General features: G+C 36.1%; 2 protein-coding genes across 2 annotated transcripts in view; both read right to left on the bottom strand.

Annotated features, from left to right (window-relative positions):
- Window positions 1–11,414, bottom strand: part of LOC106791479 (neural-cadherin-like) — a gene marked incomplete at its 3' end in the record, with an annotated part of 36,912 nt that extends 25,498 nt beyond the window's left edge. Inside the window, exon 1 of the mRNA XM_014757125.1 lies at window positions 10,700–11,414. The remainder of the gene's footprint in view (window positions 1–10,699) is intronic.
- A 2,966-nt stretch (window positions 11,415–14,380) lies between these two features.
- Window positions 14,381–17,993, bottom strand: part of LOC106791476 (tyrosine aminotransferase) — a 4,930-nt gene continuing 1,317 nt past the window's right edge. The window contains exons 2-10 of the mRNA XM_014757121.1: window positions 17,573–17,586; window positions 17,346–17,504; window positions 16,667–16,858; window positions 16,042–16,124; window positions 15,845–15,914; window positions 15,257–15,385; window positions 15,009–15,092; window positions 14,637–14,735; window positions 14,381–14,562 (exon numbers count right to left, since the gene is read on the bottom strand). Of these exons, the coding sequence (XP_014612607.1) occupies window positions 14,413–14,562; window positions 14,637–14,735; window positions 15,009–15,092; window positions 15,257–15,385; window positions 15,845–15,914; window positions 16,042–16,124; window positions 16,667–16,858; window positions 17,346–17,504; window positions 17,573–17,586 (980 nt within the window). The 3' untranslated portion in view covers window positions 14,381–14,412. The remainder of the gene's footprint in view (window positions 14,563–14,636; window positions 14,736–15,008; window positions 15,093–15,256; window positions 15,386–15,844; window positions 15,915–16,041; window positions 16,125–16,666; window positions 16,859–17,345; window positions 17,505–17,572; window positions 17,587–17,993) is intronic.

Below are 17,993 nucleotides of genomic sequence, written 5' to 3'. Positions count from 1 at the left end.
AGGGATTGAGAGAATATGTACATACAGACATATATGTACATATGTGTATACGTGTTGTTACGAAGGAAAAAGGAGACAACGGCCGTCAAAGAGGAACGCCCGATCGACTTTTCTCTCTTTTATCCTTTTTTTCCTCCCTTTTCAACACCCCTCATTGTCAGTCTCGATTGTGGCAACTCGCCAGTCGCTACTTCCGTCCTACGTATCCAACGGACAATGAAATACCTATGACCTATGTACTCAGACATGTAAGTATATATGTAATGGTATCTCTATATATACATGTATATATTTATTTCTAAGCCTTCTTCATCTTGTCACTCTTTTTCTAGTCGACGATAAAGCCAGCAAATATTGTACTGCACGTTGAAAATAGATACGATAAAGTATATAAACATTTTGTTTGTAATAATTATTGGACGCTTTTATATCATTTCTTTTTTGATTTGTATTTGATGTCTATAATATGTGTGCGCATTGTGAAATAATATTACTTTAATTGAAAATTATATTGAGAGAGAACTCGTATAACTGTTAAATTTTATATTATTACTTTGATATATATAAACAGGAATTGGAAATTATTGTATGCGCTTTCTTCCAACGATACACGTTTATTTTCTCGTCTCTTTGGATAAAAAATAAAAACGTTTGCTCATTCGACGATAAATTAAGCCTTTTCACGCCGAACAAAGAACGGAGCCTATCTATTTTTTTCTTTTTTTCTTTTGCAGGAAACTCTGATTTAATTCCGCACGGTGCATTTGAAAAAAACAGTCGCCTTTTTGCATAAGGGCAAACGTATTCGTTTGCATCATTCGACCTTTCAATTCGATCGTTTTCTGCCAACGAATCTTTTCCTTTCATTTTCTAACGACTCGTGCTTTTTCAAAACCAGGTCTCGTAGTTTCTTTCCAAACGAAAATTCGTTCAATCAGTCGGCCAGTTTGATCTTTACATTTTGTAAATTTTCCTAAGTTAAACAGGAATAATTTGATATTTGCTTCGAATTATTATAAATTATCATTTGCGTGTTGAAAATGGTAATTGGTAATTAATTGCTCCAATCAACCGCATTGTTAAATATTCGTTTAACAATATTCGATCACTATCGGCGAGCATTTATTCGATTTGATTTTTATTGCCCCAAGTACAACTAACCATCCGTGAATATTTTCTAAAGTATTATTCAAAAAGTACAATCGATACGCGTTTTATCTATTTTTATCGTCCCTTAATAGGTTCAATCTTCTTCCTTCCATTTTCCAAAGGTACAAGATATTGAGGTAAATCGAGTAAGCTCGTGGTAATCCGAGCGAGGGATGGTAATCGCGTTTACTCGGAAAAACTTTCGACCAAATTTTCGTTCTTTTGTTATCTCGAGATTTTTTCTCCTGTCTCTCCTATTCTACGCGTATATCGCATTTATACGAAACTCCCCGGGAGTCATAGGGATGTTTCGTGGAAAAAAAAAAAACCAATTTCGATTGGATAGATAATAATATGATATCTTGTCGGTGAACGAAGAAAAAAAAAAAAAGATATTATCGTATAGAACCAAAAAATTATATCTATCCGCCATTACATTACGAATATAATAACACGTTTTCGAAATAATATCAACAAGTAAAAAATATCAATTAAATTTATTAACCATCTCTCTTTTTTTTTTAAATATTTCCTTTAATAAGGAAGAAGATTAATATTTAAAAAAAGAAAAAAAAAACGAAAGAGATCAAATTTGTCGGATGATCTCTGTTCGCACATCGATTCGCGCGAACGTGCAAAGGCCGCCGGCGCAGTTTAGCCCGTCAAATATTTCGGGGTGGTGGTGGGGGGGGATATGGGTGGGGAATGAGGGATTTTGGGAGGAGGTCTGCCTCCTCGGTTGGAGAAAGGACGTTGATCTCTCTTCTTTCTCTATCTCAACAGAGAGCAACGTGTTCTTTTCTTTCTGCGCACGGCTTGGCTCAGCTCGGCTCGGTCTGGCTTGGCTTGGTTGTAAACCTCATCCCAACACAGATTTCTCATCTCTCTTAGCAAGGGGGGAATTCTAGAGAAAGCAGAGAGGGGTTCACGGAAATCCTGCAATGATGGCGACTGCGACTACAACGACGACGACGACGACATAAAACACTGGTATAGTTGGTATACGTATAGTAGTAGTTTTCATGTAAAGGGAGAATAGGAGAATTCACGGTACTGAGCGAGGGTGCTTTTTCTCTCTCTCTCTCTTTCTCTCTCTGTGCAGAGTATAGGAGTGTTAGTGTGAGTTAGGGTAGCTAGCTAGCTAGCTATCTACCAACAAACTCCACAAGTGAAAAAGGTAAAGAGCAAGAGGGGAGATTCGCACACACGCAGACACACACACACATACACCCGCACGCGCGACTTTTCCTTACATTTCGCGCTCGACTCCGAGAGCATGTGTAAGTACTTTCCTATATACCGGGTGTGTTTATTTCCTTATTTTTTAATAATACTTTAAATATATCGATGATAATAAATACGTTTATTTTATCCGAATAAAATATTTCTCAATCGACGTTATGTATCTTTTTTTTTGTTTTTCTATCGAGATTATTTTCCGAAGATGATTTCATTGGTAAAGAATTAGGAAGGAGGAAAGATAAAATACAGGTGAAACACCCTGTATGTAGTAAATGTAACGGAGAAAGGGAGAGTATACGTACGAAAGAGAAAAGAAGAAGGAACGAACGCTACTTGAATTGATTGAGAGAAAAGCCAAGAGACGACGACGGCGGCGTCGGTGGCGAAGGTGCTGGAGGTGGTGGAGATTGTGGAGGTGGTGGTGGTACTGCTGGAAGTTTGTCAATCGATAGCGGTTGCATGCGTCCTAAACCAGCCCCCCATTGCTCCACTTACTACGCTTACTACACACCGCCTTTATTATTATTATTATTATTATTATTATTATTATTATTATTATTATTCCTCGAACCAGTTAATCTGTGAACAACTTTCTCGAATTATATTGTTTCCTTTTTTTTTTTTGTTTCTTTTTTCTTTTTATTTCATAATTCATTATTCCATAATGTCTCGATTGAAACAGGGGGTTCTATTCCACGATCAACTCATTTGTTTCCTACCCCTTTTTATTAGCCCTCGTTGTCGTTTCCTTCGTAAAAAAAAAATAATGTTGATTAAGAAAAATATAAATTATAGGATGCGGGTGTTGGTAGATTTTATTTGATCAAACCATTCCTTCCCCGATCCGAAATATCTAACAGTTCACCATGAAACTCGAAGGAAAGGAAAAGGCAGGCAGCCGCAAGGGGACACGCTCGTGCGACCGCGTCTAAATCATTGGGTTCTCTGACGACTTCCGAGCCAGATGCTCCCAGTATGCCTCCTGGGGAATAGAAAGACAGAGGCGTATTTCATGCAACTCCTACTACTACGGACAAAGGGACTTTTGGGACTCTGTTGACTTTTTTTTCTTCTTTCCGTTAAAAAAAAAAAAAGAAAAAAAAAAACTTCCTTTCGAAAACTTCTTTTCGCAAAGATGAAAAATGCATTCTATATTGATTTATTTTTTTTTTCTCGAATAACCGAGGAGACAAGGGGGAAAACAAAAACAAAAATAGTAAAAGAACAAATAATCACAGTCAATTTTTCAATCGAAAGATAATATATAATAAAAAACAGATATATATATAAGATTTCTTCTTGGTAGGTCGACACGAGGTGTGATATCAAATTACACGGAATAAAAAGTGAAAAAAAAAAAAATACACTATGGACTTCGTTGTTACTTTACACATGGGAAAGAATGATAAATAGAATGAGACGTAAAACCAATGTCGTTCATTGGCCGGACATGCGATTCATTACGCTTACTGAATACGAATACTCGACCAATAGAAAGAGAGTGAGAGAAGAGAGTGGCATTTTTCGAAGAAGATAACGCGTCCTTTGACAGAACGTCTAGAGAATATTTACGGTGGTAGAGGGTGCGCGAGAGAAAGGTCTCTTTTGTCAGAAACGTCGACTAGCGAACGTGCGCTTGCAGAAATATGCGCATACGAAAGAGAGAAAGAGAGGGCGAAGAGAGGAAAGGAAAGGAAAGGAAGTTCAAACAAAAGAGAAGCAAGATCTCCTTCTCCTTGTAATGGCGACCTCTCCAGATCCAAGGTGAAGGACTAGCAAGCAGCTTTCAGAGTCTCGAGTACCGACAACCCTTTACACGCTCCATCGACACCATATGGCGTGACCAACTTTATAATACTCGCTGGATATGTAAAACGGCGGCCACAGCATGGCACATACACACTGTGTGTGACGCAGCGTGAAACCAAGCCGATAATTTAGTCCGGGCATGTTGTATGAGTCTAATTCGAGAACTCGCTCGTCATCAAACTCTGTTTCCTCGTTTTTTCTTTTTTTTTTTTTCTTTCTACGAGCGTTTTTTCTTGTATCCTATTAACCAAAACAAAAAAAAAAACAAAAAGAAACAAAAAAACTACACACACAAACCACGCAACCAGAATAAAATGCGCACGCGACTCTATACACTTTGGTAGAATTAAAATTTTACTCTACCGTACCAAGGTTTTTCACGAATTTAAATATTATCACAAACAATTATTCTATCAGCATTAGTTGAAAGTTCAAGGAAAAGGGTCAAGCTTCTCGAGTGTAATGTCAACTATTCCCGCCTAAATTCTCGCTCGATAGAATGCAAACAGTTCATTCCTAACCCCTTCCGTATTTTCTACCTTTCTTCTCTTCGTTCATTTCAACTCGACTTCAAATCTCTTTCTCTCTCTCTCTCTCTCTCTCTCTCTCTCTCTCTCTCTCTCTCTCTCTCTTTGAATGATTTTAATATAAAAATATATAAAAATATTCTTTTCTTCCTTTCGTAACTGTCACCATTATCATTAGTCTTCCTTAGAGCATTGTATACTGACGCTGGTGCAACAAGGGGAAACACCCCTAGACCAATAGGGGTCCTTCTCCCTCGAGTCCTTAGACTCGAATGCTTCCCTACGATTCAGGAAACCTTTATTGCCATGGAACGGATGCATTCTAATTAGTATTACTTTCTAACGACTCCTTCTCGTTTTTCATTTGCCAAAGATTAAACGCTTTTTCTTTTTTTTTTTTTATTTTTCCGACTCACGAGACACATTTTACTGTTCATTTCTACTTTATTTTCTCTTTCTCTCACTCTCCCGAGAGATATTTTAATCTGTTAAAACATTAGTTAGCGTGTTGTCATCACAAGTTTATAATTAAAGGCGTTAAATGAAAAATTCAAATCTTTTCTTGACGATACCTAAAACATCACTGAGATAAAACGATTGAATTCATGGGATTAGAATAGAATAGGAACACGACGGAAGATTCAAACGACAAAGTGTGAATTTACGTTTGGATAGAGAGAAAGAGAGAGAGAGAGGTGCAAATAACAATGAGCCTTAATTAGATGGCACACGAATTGGTGCACGGCGAGATGCATGGCGAGATGCACGGTGCACCGTCGTCGACAAAATCTAGTCCAGGAACGCCCATTCCTGGTAAAGGATCTCGAACTTTATACAAGCATTCACTTGAACCTAGAAATTATCGCGTTCGAAATGAAAGAAAGAAAGAACGAACGAAATAGATACGAGGAGTCGGTTGCATTCCCAAAAAAAAGCTCCTCCGCGGCTCGCTAACGATAAAAAAAAAAGAAGAGAAATCTTCCCCCTCCCCCCTCCCAGTTGAATCGCGGGAAAGCAATATTTGCAAACTTATGGAAATTCTGTCCTCGATTCCCTTTAATGTCCTTGTTAAAAATCGCGTGCGTGATGCAAAAGATAATAATCAAAAAAAAAAAAAAAAGTGTCGGAATACAGGAATAATCGTGGCGTGGGGGGGGGGAGGAGGGGAGAAAAACCGACTGACTTAGATAAATAGATTGTTTTGTATAAACACCTTGTAAACGTACACGTATGATAAATGATAACAAATATCTTGCATTTTTTTCCACCGATTGTGATCTCCATTCCTTAAACTAACATAATTCATATTAGTAACTTACTATCGCTCGGGGAGAAAAAAGAAAAAATGTAGAGTAGGTAGAACGCTTGAACTCTGACCTATCTTACGCTAAGTACAACTTGGCAACACGCTAACATTAAAGAGTTCGCGAGAAGAATGAAAAAGTAGAGACGATGTAGTGGATTTCTTTTCTTCTTTTCCTTTTTTTTTTTTTTTTCACGTGGACCGAAAGAAAAAATAGAACACCTCGCCAAAAGAGAAAGAGAAAAAGAGAGAGAGAACGATAACTAAACTTGAATTCGAGCAAAATTACATCCAAGCAAACGAGCAGCCGACGTTGTCGTTGTCGTAAAAATGAAACGCGATGAAACCATCGAAAGGGTGTCAAGTAAGTAAAGAAAGTAAAGACGAGACACACGCAGTACTTTTAATAATTATTAGAGCGTCAATCCCTTTTATTCTCTTGGATCAAAAAGACCTAGAAACGAGCGTGTTTTATTTTATCAAAGAACACTGCACTTATTTTATCTTAATCAGTATAATACGATATTTCTACGAAATTGAATTATTCGAGAGAGAGAGAGAGAGAGAGAGAGAGAGAAAAAAAAGAGAATATTTTCAAATACCACGCTATAATAATTCAGTAACATTTTTATGATTATTTCAAAATCTTAACATCTCTCTCTCTCTCCCTCTTTCTCTGTCTCTCAGCAATTTTCGATATAATTTAGAAAGGGAACCTATGGCTCGTGGTTTTAATAGAAAAGCTCGGAGACACGTTTCAAAGAGCATCGGACGTTGATCGAACGATTTTACGTGAACCCAAGGAAAAGCATCTTCCCCATCGAAGATGATTCGAATCTTGGACGAAAACTGAGTGTCAGGAACACTCAGCCACCAGTTGTCTAGTCGATAACGAACCAAACCAGATTCTATGTGATATGGAATGGTGAATATTATATATAGGGATTGCGTATCCCTGATATTCTTCTCTATTTTCAAGACTTTTATTGAAACATTTTAATTGATTGTTCGAGATTAAATAACTAATTCGAAATAAAGAAATCTTTTGGAATAACGTTAACAAGTGATTCGACAAATAACAAAGAATACGAACGAATTCGGATCTATTTGTTTCTCTTATTTTGAAAAGAACCAAAGCAAATTCTGCATAAAGAGAAGGAAGAGAAAAAGAAGAAAAGTAAGCGAAAAAATGGGAAGAGCTTGCGGAAAAAAAAAAGAAGAAATAAAAAGGGAAGGAAAAACCCTTGTTGTAACGAACCGCTTTCGCGAATATCATCATCTCTCGTCGTCTATATTGGCAAAAGAGAGAAAAAGGAATCTGCGCGCGCAACCTCAATGGTGTCACGTCGAAGTAAAACGTTCCTCACCTATTTTCCAACGAAAAATATACATATTTCCGAACGAATTTCGAAAGAATCTTATATACATACATACATAAAAATGATGGAAGGGCTTTTTCTCCCTTTCCTTTTCCGTTCTATATTTCTTCTTTCGTAATATAAACTTTTTTTCCCTCTCCCCACGAGAAGAAGAAGAAAAAGAAGAAGAAGAAGAAGAAAAAGAAAATATTCAACATTTATCAGTCTTTCTCCGAGTCGTGCAATGTTCGAGTTATATCAAGAAAAAGAAGAAAAAAGAAAAGGAAAAGAAAGAAAATAGTTATTAATATTCCGAACAAAAAAGTGTGACAACGAATTCGGGAAAATCTTGAATTAACTGTTCCAGATAATGATAAAGATCATTTGATATTATCAAAGAGAGACAAAAAGATAGAGAGAGAGAGAGAGAGAGCAAAAGCATCATTATGAACGGTAGATACGATACATTAACTCACGAACGTTACTTCCGAAGTATTTTGGGACTGGCGGCTTTCCATTGGTATATGTATACTACATCAGAGAAGAGAGCCAACTCTCGTAGGGAGAATGAGATAGAGAGAGAAAGAGAGAGAGAGGAAGAGAGAAAGAGAGAGTCAATGGCCTCGCATTCGCGAGACCATTTCTACGCGAGGCACAAAGAGAACATTCCGATAAATCCTATATTATGATCCAGAAACATATTACGGCATCTATTACCGCCATACCTACCTTTTACACATTTAGGTTACGGAGAATATAGTGCAACAACGTTGGCTACTTCATCTTAAAAAGATACTTTTTGTTTATGCTCCTTATATCCTCAATTTAAATTTATATATTATATGTGTTCCATTTTTTCATATATTGTCAAGTAAATTATACCCGTACGCGTTATTCGATTACGAAATAAATAATAGAAATAGTAACAACCCCGTTGAAATATGTTGATGGTTTTTTATTCGTTTATGTCAGTTCTCGGTTTAACGAATAAAAAGAAACGTAATCGTGAAAGATATCACGATTGATTTTAATTAATAAACGTTCACTGTTTTTTTCCTCCGACAAATTGAGTTTTTTCTTTTTCTCCTCCCCTTTTTTTCTTTTCCATGAAAACGTAAAAAAAAAGAAAAAAAAAAAACAGCGAGTTATATTCGATGGAATTTCTATCGGGCCTGTTAATCGCTACGATATTTTTCTTCGGCATTTTGCCAAATCACGTCGCGTTCTTGTTTAAAACTATTGTGAATTTCGTTCAGGTAAAGAAAATTCATTGAAATCGCAACGGTACGTTGACCTCTCTTAATTTCTTTTCTTTTTTTCAAAACTTTCATTTCTTTCCTGTCACGTTTGTATTATTCATTCTAATAAAAACTTAATTAGTACTTACGTTGTAATATGAAGAAAAAAAAACTGAGAACATGAAATTTAATTTAATAAATCGTAACCGCAAAAAAAAGAAAGACAAAAAGAAAAAACAAAAAAAAGAAAGAACAAAAAACAAAAATAACGAACTTTGTAACAATCATTGAACTATTCAGAGGGTGTTCACTCGGTATACCGATGGACAATATTTCGCATAATTGAATAGCGCGCGACAGCGAAAGTACGTGTGCACCTATATATATATATATATATACCCTCACGCATATTTATTCTCTCTTACATTGGTATTAAATTTATAGATATGGTTGGTGTGTACGTGGCATGCACAACGGTCTCATTTGGATTCAATAACATGATCCAAATAATTACTTTATAATTATTATATTAAATTAAACACTATAGTAATTGTGTAAGTAATACTATCTTTATAAATTTATAACGGATTTCGAGTTAATACCAACTTACAGTTTAAAGTGTAATCAAATCCGTAGTACGGACAAATAATGCGGAATAAACAACAATTCAAATATTTAAGCGAGTAACTTGAAAGTTACAACGGTTTTGTGGAAATTAAAATTAATAGAAAAGCAAACCAAAAAAATAAATGAAGTCTTGGGTAAATTGAATAATATCCATCCTACACCCTAGAAATGAAATAACGAAAGATGAAGGTAGAAATCCATGGAAACAGAGGGTACGAGGGGAAAAGTGGGGAAAATAGAAAGAGAGAAAACTCGCTCTCTTTCTCTTTCTCTCTCTCTCTTTCTCTTTCTCTCTTTCTCTGCTGTCTCGCCGTCTCGTGGTTCCTATCGATTTACTACGAGGCGGTGGTCTTGCGAAACAACTGCGGAGCATCACGTTGCGAAAAACGAGGATACGATAGATTCGAGTAGAATCGATGAACTCTCTCGTTCACCTTCCCCCCTCCTACCCCCTCAATGAAATCCCCTCGCGAGTGCATCGTACCGCGTGAACACGATACATAATACCTTTACGGTATATCTCTTTCGTGTTGGTTCAACGACACTAACTTGCTTTATTTAACTTCGATCGAAACATTCATCGACCTTGCATTTCAATTAAATAATGTCATTTATTGAAATTGTTATAAAATAAATTTTCTCTCTCTCTCTTTCTTTCCGTGCGGGAGTGACAAATTCAATTAATTACATTTTGAGGAAATTATTTAAAAAGTAAATTACAAAAACATGATTTCATCGAAACATCGACAAAATTGTATGACGAAAGACGATAATATTGGATATTGGATTGATAAGATTTTCAAAAATCGTTTCGAAAAATGTTTCCTCGGTCTCGAAATCGAAAGAGTAAAGTTAGTAGGCGCGCCCTAAAATACTCGACGAGAGATCGCGTTGCGATCACCTGCTAATCGTAGGATGTATAAGAAAAAAGGTAAGTATTCGTAACGTGGGGTAACCAAGTTGGCAAAAGAGAAGGTGGAAGATAAGTAGAAGGAGGAGGAGGATGAGGAGGAAGAGGAAGAGGTGGAGGAGAAGGAAGAGGAAATGGAAGAGGAGGAAATAAGAGGTAGCGATGGAGGAAGGATCAAGGACAAGCGAGGTCGAAGGGGTGGCGAGGGTGCGACGGAGAAGGAAAGTCGCAGGGCGTACGTCCTGTGCCTCCTTACTTCGACAAAATCAATAACCTGTTCTGGGGTTCGGCCGAGAGAAAGCTCACTAACGTTTTATAACGATAAGATCAAAGGGGAAAAAAAGAGAGAGAGAGAGAGAAAGAGAGAGAGAAAGAGAGAGGGAACGTAGAGGATTGTCAAAGAAAAAATATATCCGTGTGATTGTGTAAAGTAAAAACACAAAAGAAAAAAAAAGCAGCTAAGTAAATGAGGATAATTTAGTTAATCAGGTGGACATACAGATAGACAGACAGACAGACAGACGGACAGTACTCACTCGGTGATTGGGCGGCGACGTTTCTGATTCCTTCTGAAGATCAACGAGGGTTGAAAAGCTCCGAAGGAAGACTCGAGCGGCACCTATCCAGAGGGCACAGATAGTTCTCTCTAACACACTTTTCTGTTGGTCCGTTGTCCTACCTGCACGGGTCGTGTGTCACACGATCAACGAGGGTGGTCCGCTTGACGCGAGCTTTCACCCCTAGCGCGCCGGGCTTCACTGAAGCACGTCGATCGCACGCGCCACTTAAATTTGTTTTTTTTTTTTTTTTTAAGTATAGTGTTATACCTAGTTAAGCCAAGGAATTTCCGTTCGTTTTACTTTTTCGCGAAACAACGAACAGGGGGAGGAACTTTACGAGATAGATCGCGGGGAGATAAACGTCACCAAAAGCTCTTCGTCTTTAACTCTCTCTCTCTCTTTCTCTCTCTCTCTCTCTCTCTCTCTCTCTCTCTTTTTCTTTCTTTCTCTCTCTTTCTCATTTACACCCTTTCGAAGCAACCCTCTATACGCTAGTCTCGACACCTCGCGGCGAACGACGTCACCTAACTCGAGCAAACTCTCTCGCGCGTTCGACCTTTTCCCTTCTAAAAAAGGGACAGACAGACCTAGAGAGAGAGAGAGAGAGAGAGAACTAAAGAGCAAGAACGATCGAAATACATACGGTATGACGTATTTTATTCGGAAATAAATAAAAACAAAAGGGAAAACGTAAAGAAGATACGATACTTCACTGTTAAGAAGCCGGGGATCGGTTGGGTGTCCTCGTTCGTTCCTCGGTCGTATCGTTTTTTGATCGAGGAATAATGATTTAAAAATGAGGAGATAAAGGATAGAGAATTGGGGCTTGAGAATATGTAATTAAAAAAAAAAGTAACGTTTATATATCTATATATATATATATGGATTCGTGAAGCAACAAAGACGCTTCGAAGTTGACGCGGCTGTGGGGCGCGGGCCACTACCTCCACGAGCCTCCCGGATCGTTCGGTAGAACAACGATGGTGGGGTTCTTCCACTCGGCGTGCCGACTCCCCCACCAACTTATCCCACCACCACCACCACCATCACATCCAAACCCGTCGTCTCTCTCTCCAGAGAAAACTCATTTCACGCATGCTCCTCGAGCGGTCTCTACCAGCACGATCCGCAACTTCTCCTATCAAAGGTTACACGCTCGCCTTTACGCTTCCCTTTACCCTACCATACCCTACCCTTCCCTTCACTCTCTCTACGCTTCCCCCTTTAACCCTTTATATTAGCGCAATGGAACTTTTAAGTCATCCTCCTTTTGTGTCTTTACGTTTAACTTTTTTTCCTTCTTCTTCTTTTTCTTTTTCTTTTTCTTCGTGTTTTATGAAAGAAACAATGTGCTTTTATTTATTTATTTTTTTATTTATTTTTTGTTTTTCTTTTCAAGCACAAATATATTCCGACAGAATAATGAAACGTTTCTTTTCCGTTGCTAGTTTGCCAAATAAGAGTAGCCACAAAATAATACTTTAAGTTAGAAATAATATTAGGCTTTTATCTTAGAATTGAGCCGAGAGAAGATAGTCTAATGCCAGGGCTATTTGAACCATCTCTAAGATGAGAGATATATATATATATATGTACCTTTCTCTCAGAGGGGAGCTTACTCTCCAACGATATCTGAATATTGCAATTTCATCCACTTCAACTTGACTTCATCATTCGCTTCAAGTTTCTCGCTTACTTCGTCTATCCGTAAGATGTAATCGCATAAGCTTAACGGCTTAACCAGTCAATCATGTCTATAAAGTTGCGAATAATATTTTATTTATAATACACAAAGCAACAACATTTAATTAGATCTTAGACGCGCGAGAAGAAAATAGTAAGAAATAATATATTAAATCGTACTGTGAAGTTTGTAAAAATTTCGTCCATCTCCGATGGATTCCTGGAGAAAAAGAAAATAAATAAAAATTATCTACGCGTTTTTCGATCCAATCAACTTGTCGGAAGATGATGATCTACTGCGAATTCGATTTCTTTTCGAAATAATAAATCAAATTATATATAACGTTCTTTCATTTCGTGTTTAAAATCAATAAACGAAAAAGTAAATTCGACTGGTTCGTGAATCGATCGAGTTTTCGCGTTTCGCAAAGAAAATAATAAAAAAAAAATATTCACCGACACAAAATCATTCGACGCGTCACGTAACGACATTAAAAATGACGGAACCCATGAGAGAGAGAGAGAGAGAGCGAGACATAGACGCATTTAATATCGATTTATCTTTTCAATTCCGAGAGCAAACTAATCGTTTTATCTTTGCGCGAACGTTCTATGCATACCGATGTTTCATCTAATGCGACTAATACAACGTTTAACCAATAAAATATAGTTTAAATCATAACGAGATAAAACATTTGGATAAAAGTAAACGATCGAGCATAAGAAAGTTGTTCAACTTATTTGGGATTTGTATTTTTTGATTGAAACTCGATGAAAAAAATCTCTTACAATTAGAAAAAGAAAATTGGTTGCAAGCTCCGATTGAAAATAAGTGCCAACGTGTATTAAGACCGAGTAACGATTCGTATTTTTTCTTTTCTTTCCTCGCTCGAGAGGTTGCAGGGAGAAGAAGAAACGAGACGAGTGGAATGGCCTATCGAGTCGTACTAATGAGATGAAGCCGGAAGAAACGATCGAAGACGTCTAAGGTGTAATCGAGTTCCACGAATCCGAACGATCAATTTGTGTGTCTCAGCTAAATCGTGCGAATAATTTTAAACGAAATCTAATACAAATTTTCAGTATTCACGTTACAAACCTTTGTTATTAACTCTTATCAAAATTGAAAATGATTTTTTACGTTTCATCGTAAATCAATCTAATTTGTTTTTTTTTTTCATCAGATTTGTAATATATTATAATTCGTACTAAAGAAAAAAAAAAGGATTTAACGAAAGAAAATGTTTATTATAACGATCGATAACAATGTAATAGGTAGTTACGTTTGATCGTGCCTTAAAGGAAAAAGATCAACAACAATTTGACGATTAAACTAAAAGAATAAAAATAATTCTCACCCCAAAGAGAAAAAGGATTGAAATGATTTAAACGGTGAACGTAGTAGTAGTAAAGACGTAGTAACGCAATTGAAAAACGTTGTACTCGTACGTTCGCATTGACTTTGCTGCTTCATTAGATTCAACGTCCAATCGATCGACCACGACGACACGAAAAGCGAATTTCTCTGGAACCGACGAGCGTGCTTTTATACAAAAAGGAATACGGAACTACAATCGATTTTACTTACGGATTCAGACGTTCTCTACTATACTATTTATTCCCTTAAGCCTGGGAAATTCCGTTTTACTTCTAACAATAAGTGCCAATGCTTTTCCAACTACGTCTGTCGTTAGTGAGATCTTTGAATTCTTTCGTTAAACAATGAGACCGAGAGAAATCAACCTTATTTCTTATTCATTTTTATTATTATCATTATTATTGTCGATCATTTTATTTGGTAAAAAGGGGCAGGTAGTATTCTGTAAAGATGATTATTACTCGTTTAGAGAAAAACTAAAAAAAAAGTATATAAAAACGATAATCCCTTTTACGGGGATCTACGATTTAACATTCGTAAGATTATCATTTTGATTGTCTTTTTTTCCTGAATAATATTATTATATAACTTTCTCAATCATTATTCTAATTTGCATTAATTCCATTCGTCAATTTTCAATCAAATTATTTTTCCTACTAATCTCTGCCGTTTTGTAATGGTGTCTCCAACAAAATTCTTCAATTCTTTTGCACGCTTCCTCGAGCATATGTTGAGGTATGGTAATTACCAGTCTCATATACGAAGGGTAGTCGAAACACTATAACAGACAATTGATCGTGCTAATAATAAATCATCAAATAATCAAAATGATCAAATTTATTATTCACTTACTTGACCCGGCAGACAAAAAACGGATTCTTCCATAAGCAAACGTTGCACGAATTCAACGTCGGTATTAAACTCGGGGAAACAGGATAAGTCTATAAAAACCTGAAAATTAATGGGACAATTAATATATCGATCGTTTTATTTAAATTAATGAAAATAAAATAATGAAGGGTATCGTGGATCGTAGAAATACAATTAATTAATGTTTCCGATATAAAATGTGAAAAGAAAAATATATTTCAAATAATCGAAAATAGAAATGAAATAATTGATATTCAGTTTGATTGACCGTATTATAGTTGGACGTTAATGTGGATGATCTAGATTATATCATGATTGGAAGAGATGTTCGATTCAAGCCTAATCGTAGTTTACCATCATATACATCGCACCGCCTGGCATTATCGGCTTCAATCCTGGAATCTTCGCTATACAATTATAACACAATTTCGAATGGGTCTGCAAGAAGAAAAACAATCCATTAGAAGAAATATAACGTGGTTGATTTGTTAACAATGATAAAAGAAAAAAAACAAAGTAACAGGATAGATTAATATTGGATAATAATATTGGATGAATAAAATGTAGAAAATGAGAGGGGAGAAAAAAAAGGAAAAACTCACGAGCAAGGTGGACATGACGTCGTCGAAAAACTTTTGAGGTGTATTCCTTAAAATGGCCGGTAAGGCACCCTGTATAAGCGTATTGCTACCAATAATTCGTTGACTCAAACATTGCAAACCCTTGCGAATCTGAAATGTTATCGTTGGTATTTAAACGACCACTAATAAACTTCTTTTACGAAAAAAAAAAAAAAGAAAACAAAACGAAGCAAAACAAAACAATGAAAATTAATTATTCAAAGAACAATATTGATGTATATTATACGGCAACACACGCGCACAATTTATTAATTGTTTGTATCGATTTTAAAGAAAAAAAAAAAAGATAAATCGTTAAGGTTTAAGTTAAATTACGAATTGAAAATTGAAAAGATTGTCAGAACGATCTGGAATGAGACGAAACTTTTCAAGTTTTATCGACAAAATTTAATCCGATCCACACTTTTAGCTTCGTACAACGAGCTGAGTAGAGATTCGCGGATATTTCGATAGCGACCTCGATTCGAAAACAATTCTTTTGCAAAAAGTAAGTAATTAATTTCGACTTGCCGGTGGTCTTGGTTTAAAAACGATCGATCTTTTACCAACCTCTTCCTCTAAAACGTTTTGTTTGTCGTGGATGATTATCCATCCCATACGCCAGCCAGGTACCAAAAACCTTCAAAAAGATTCACGATGAATAATAACTCGTTGAAGAATTAATGAAGGTCTAACCATAATCGATCAATAATATCCAACTATTTATCTATTTGTTTTAATCTTAAGAATCTTTTCAATGTTTTTACCTTTTTCCAAGACCGCTGCACAATAAAATCGGAACTTCGCTCGGGAGGGACGTTAACGAGTGAAAAGTTTGTCCAGGGAAAACCTAGTATGAAATAAAGAGTAGAACATAATGATTAAAATGCAAGTATATTGACGCAGATATTTTTCTACGTCGTACAAATCTATGAATATTTATCACCGACGCATCCGTTATTTTTTTCATTAGGTATCGAATATCGTGCAGCAAACTACTTCCATGCGATACATTTTTTAAAAGAGGTATGATTATTATCGGTGTCTAACGACACACGAGGACGACGTATTGTATGTTCTCTCGTTAGTTCGTAACTATCCACACATGTGGGATATACGTAGATATAGATATAGATATTCAAGAAAATATATCAAAAGATTAATATTAAAACGGACGGATTTTATTTGGATTTTATAACGAACGCGAACGATGGATTGATTTGTTTAAATTATTTAACGCGTTGACTTTATAGTCTTGGATAATAAAATAATAAAATAAAGCACGCGCGCGGATTATTAATTAGGATTAAAGTATTGAACAAATCTATGGGAATATTGATTGGAGGGAGAAAGAAAAGGGGGAAAAAAAGAAAAAAAAGAAAAGACGGTCACCATATGTTCGTAAATTTCGTCAGCGATGATAGGCAGGTAGTAACGGGTAGCAATATTCAGAATATCGAGTATATGGTTGCGGCTAAACACAGAACCGCATGGATTCGAGGGATTGTTTATAACTATCGCTGCCGTAGATTCATCGATCTTCGTCTCCAGGTCATAGAGATCGATTTCCCAATTGCGTTCAGGCTGAAAGCAAACGATTAATATTAATAGAATCCGACGAGAAGGACCCCTCCCCCCACCCCTCTTTCGATTACCATTCGAGGTAGTCACTACTATTCATTCCCGTCACCCCGAAGGGAGAAGGAAAAACGAATTGCTGAAGAAGGGATGACTTGCCGTGAATATACGAAAATTAGGGCAAATAATATCCGCGAGCTTTTGTTTTACTTTCTAAGATTTTTCTCCCTTCTTCTTTTTTTTTCTTTTTTTTCTTTTTCTTATGTAACATCTACGAAATAATTTCTTTCAATATTTTTTTTTTTGAGTTATTTTCAATATTAGTATTCTACAATTGTTGTGTGTGTGTGTGTGTGCAATCGTAAACGACACATTATTATTTCGTTAATTATAAATTTGTATATATGTTGTGTGACACAAAATTGTTGGAAGAAAATGATTCGATAAAGTTATCTTGGAAAATTCTCGAAGTTAATGCGATATAAAAACTTACGCAAAGATTGTAAGTCTTCACCACAATTCCTAGACCTTCCGCTAACGTTCGATAAATAGAAAAACCAGGACGTGGAATCAGAATGTTCTGTCCTTCTTTTGCCAATGCTGTAATACAGAGATCCAGGGCACAGGAACAACCACTACACAGAATCACGTCCTGGAGAAAAGCGGATATAAGTAGGGAAACAAGTAGAATTTGAGAATTTCATTCCAATTGAAATATACTTTGACGTTCAATTCTTAACTAATTATATGCTAACGTTAACGCATAAGTATGATAATGAAAATGTATGATTTAAATATGGCAAGATTGTAACAAAAAAAAAGATTGTATGAAACACAAATTAATCAAGGCAATAATACGTGTAAAATTAAATTACGAAACGTTTTTTACATCACGAAATAGATCACTATTATGATTTTAAAGTGTATCGCAAGGTAACTCGTGATTAACATGATTAGTAAAGGGTTGATGGGTATCGATGAGTTTCTCTTAAAAAAAAAAAAAGAAAAAAAAAACAATAACGCTTCGAGAGAATGATATTTTATTAATATTCATGAAAATGTCAATACCCGGTATCGAAACATCTGGCAGAAAATAATATCATCGATGGTGGAGAGGGAGAAAAAGAAAAAAAAAAAAAAA

Source organism: Polistes canadensis, unplaced genomic scaffold, assembly GCF_001313835.1.
Source record: "Polistes canadensis isolate GaletaPanama2010 unplaced genomic scaffold, ASM131383v1 scaffold_311, whole genome shotgun sequence".
NCBI lineage: Eukaryota > Metazoa > Arthropoda > Insecta > Hymenoptera > Vespidae > Polistes > Polistes canadensis.
The sequence above is the reverse complement of the archived record's forward strand: the minus strand, read 5'-3'. Positions and strand labels throughout refer to the sequence as shown.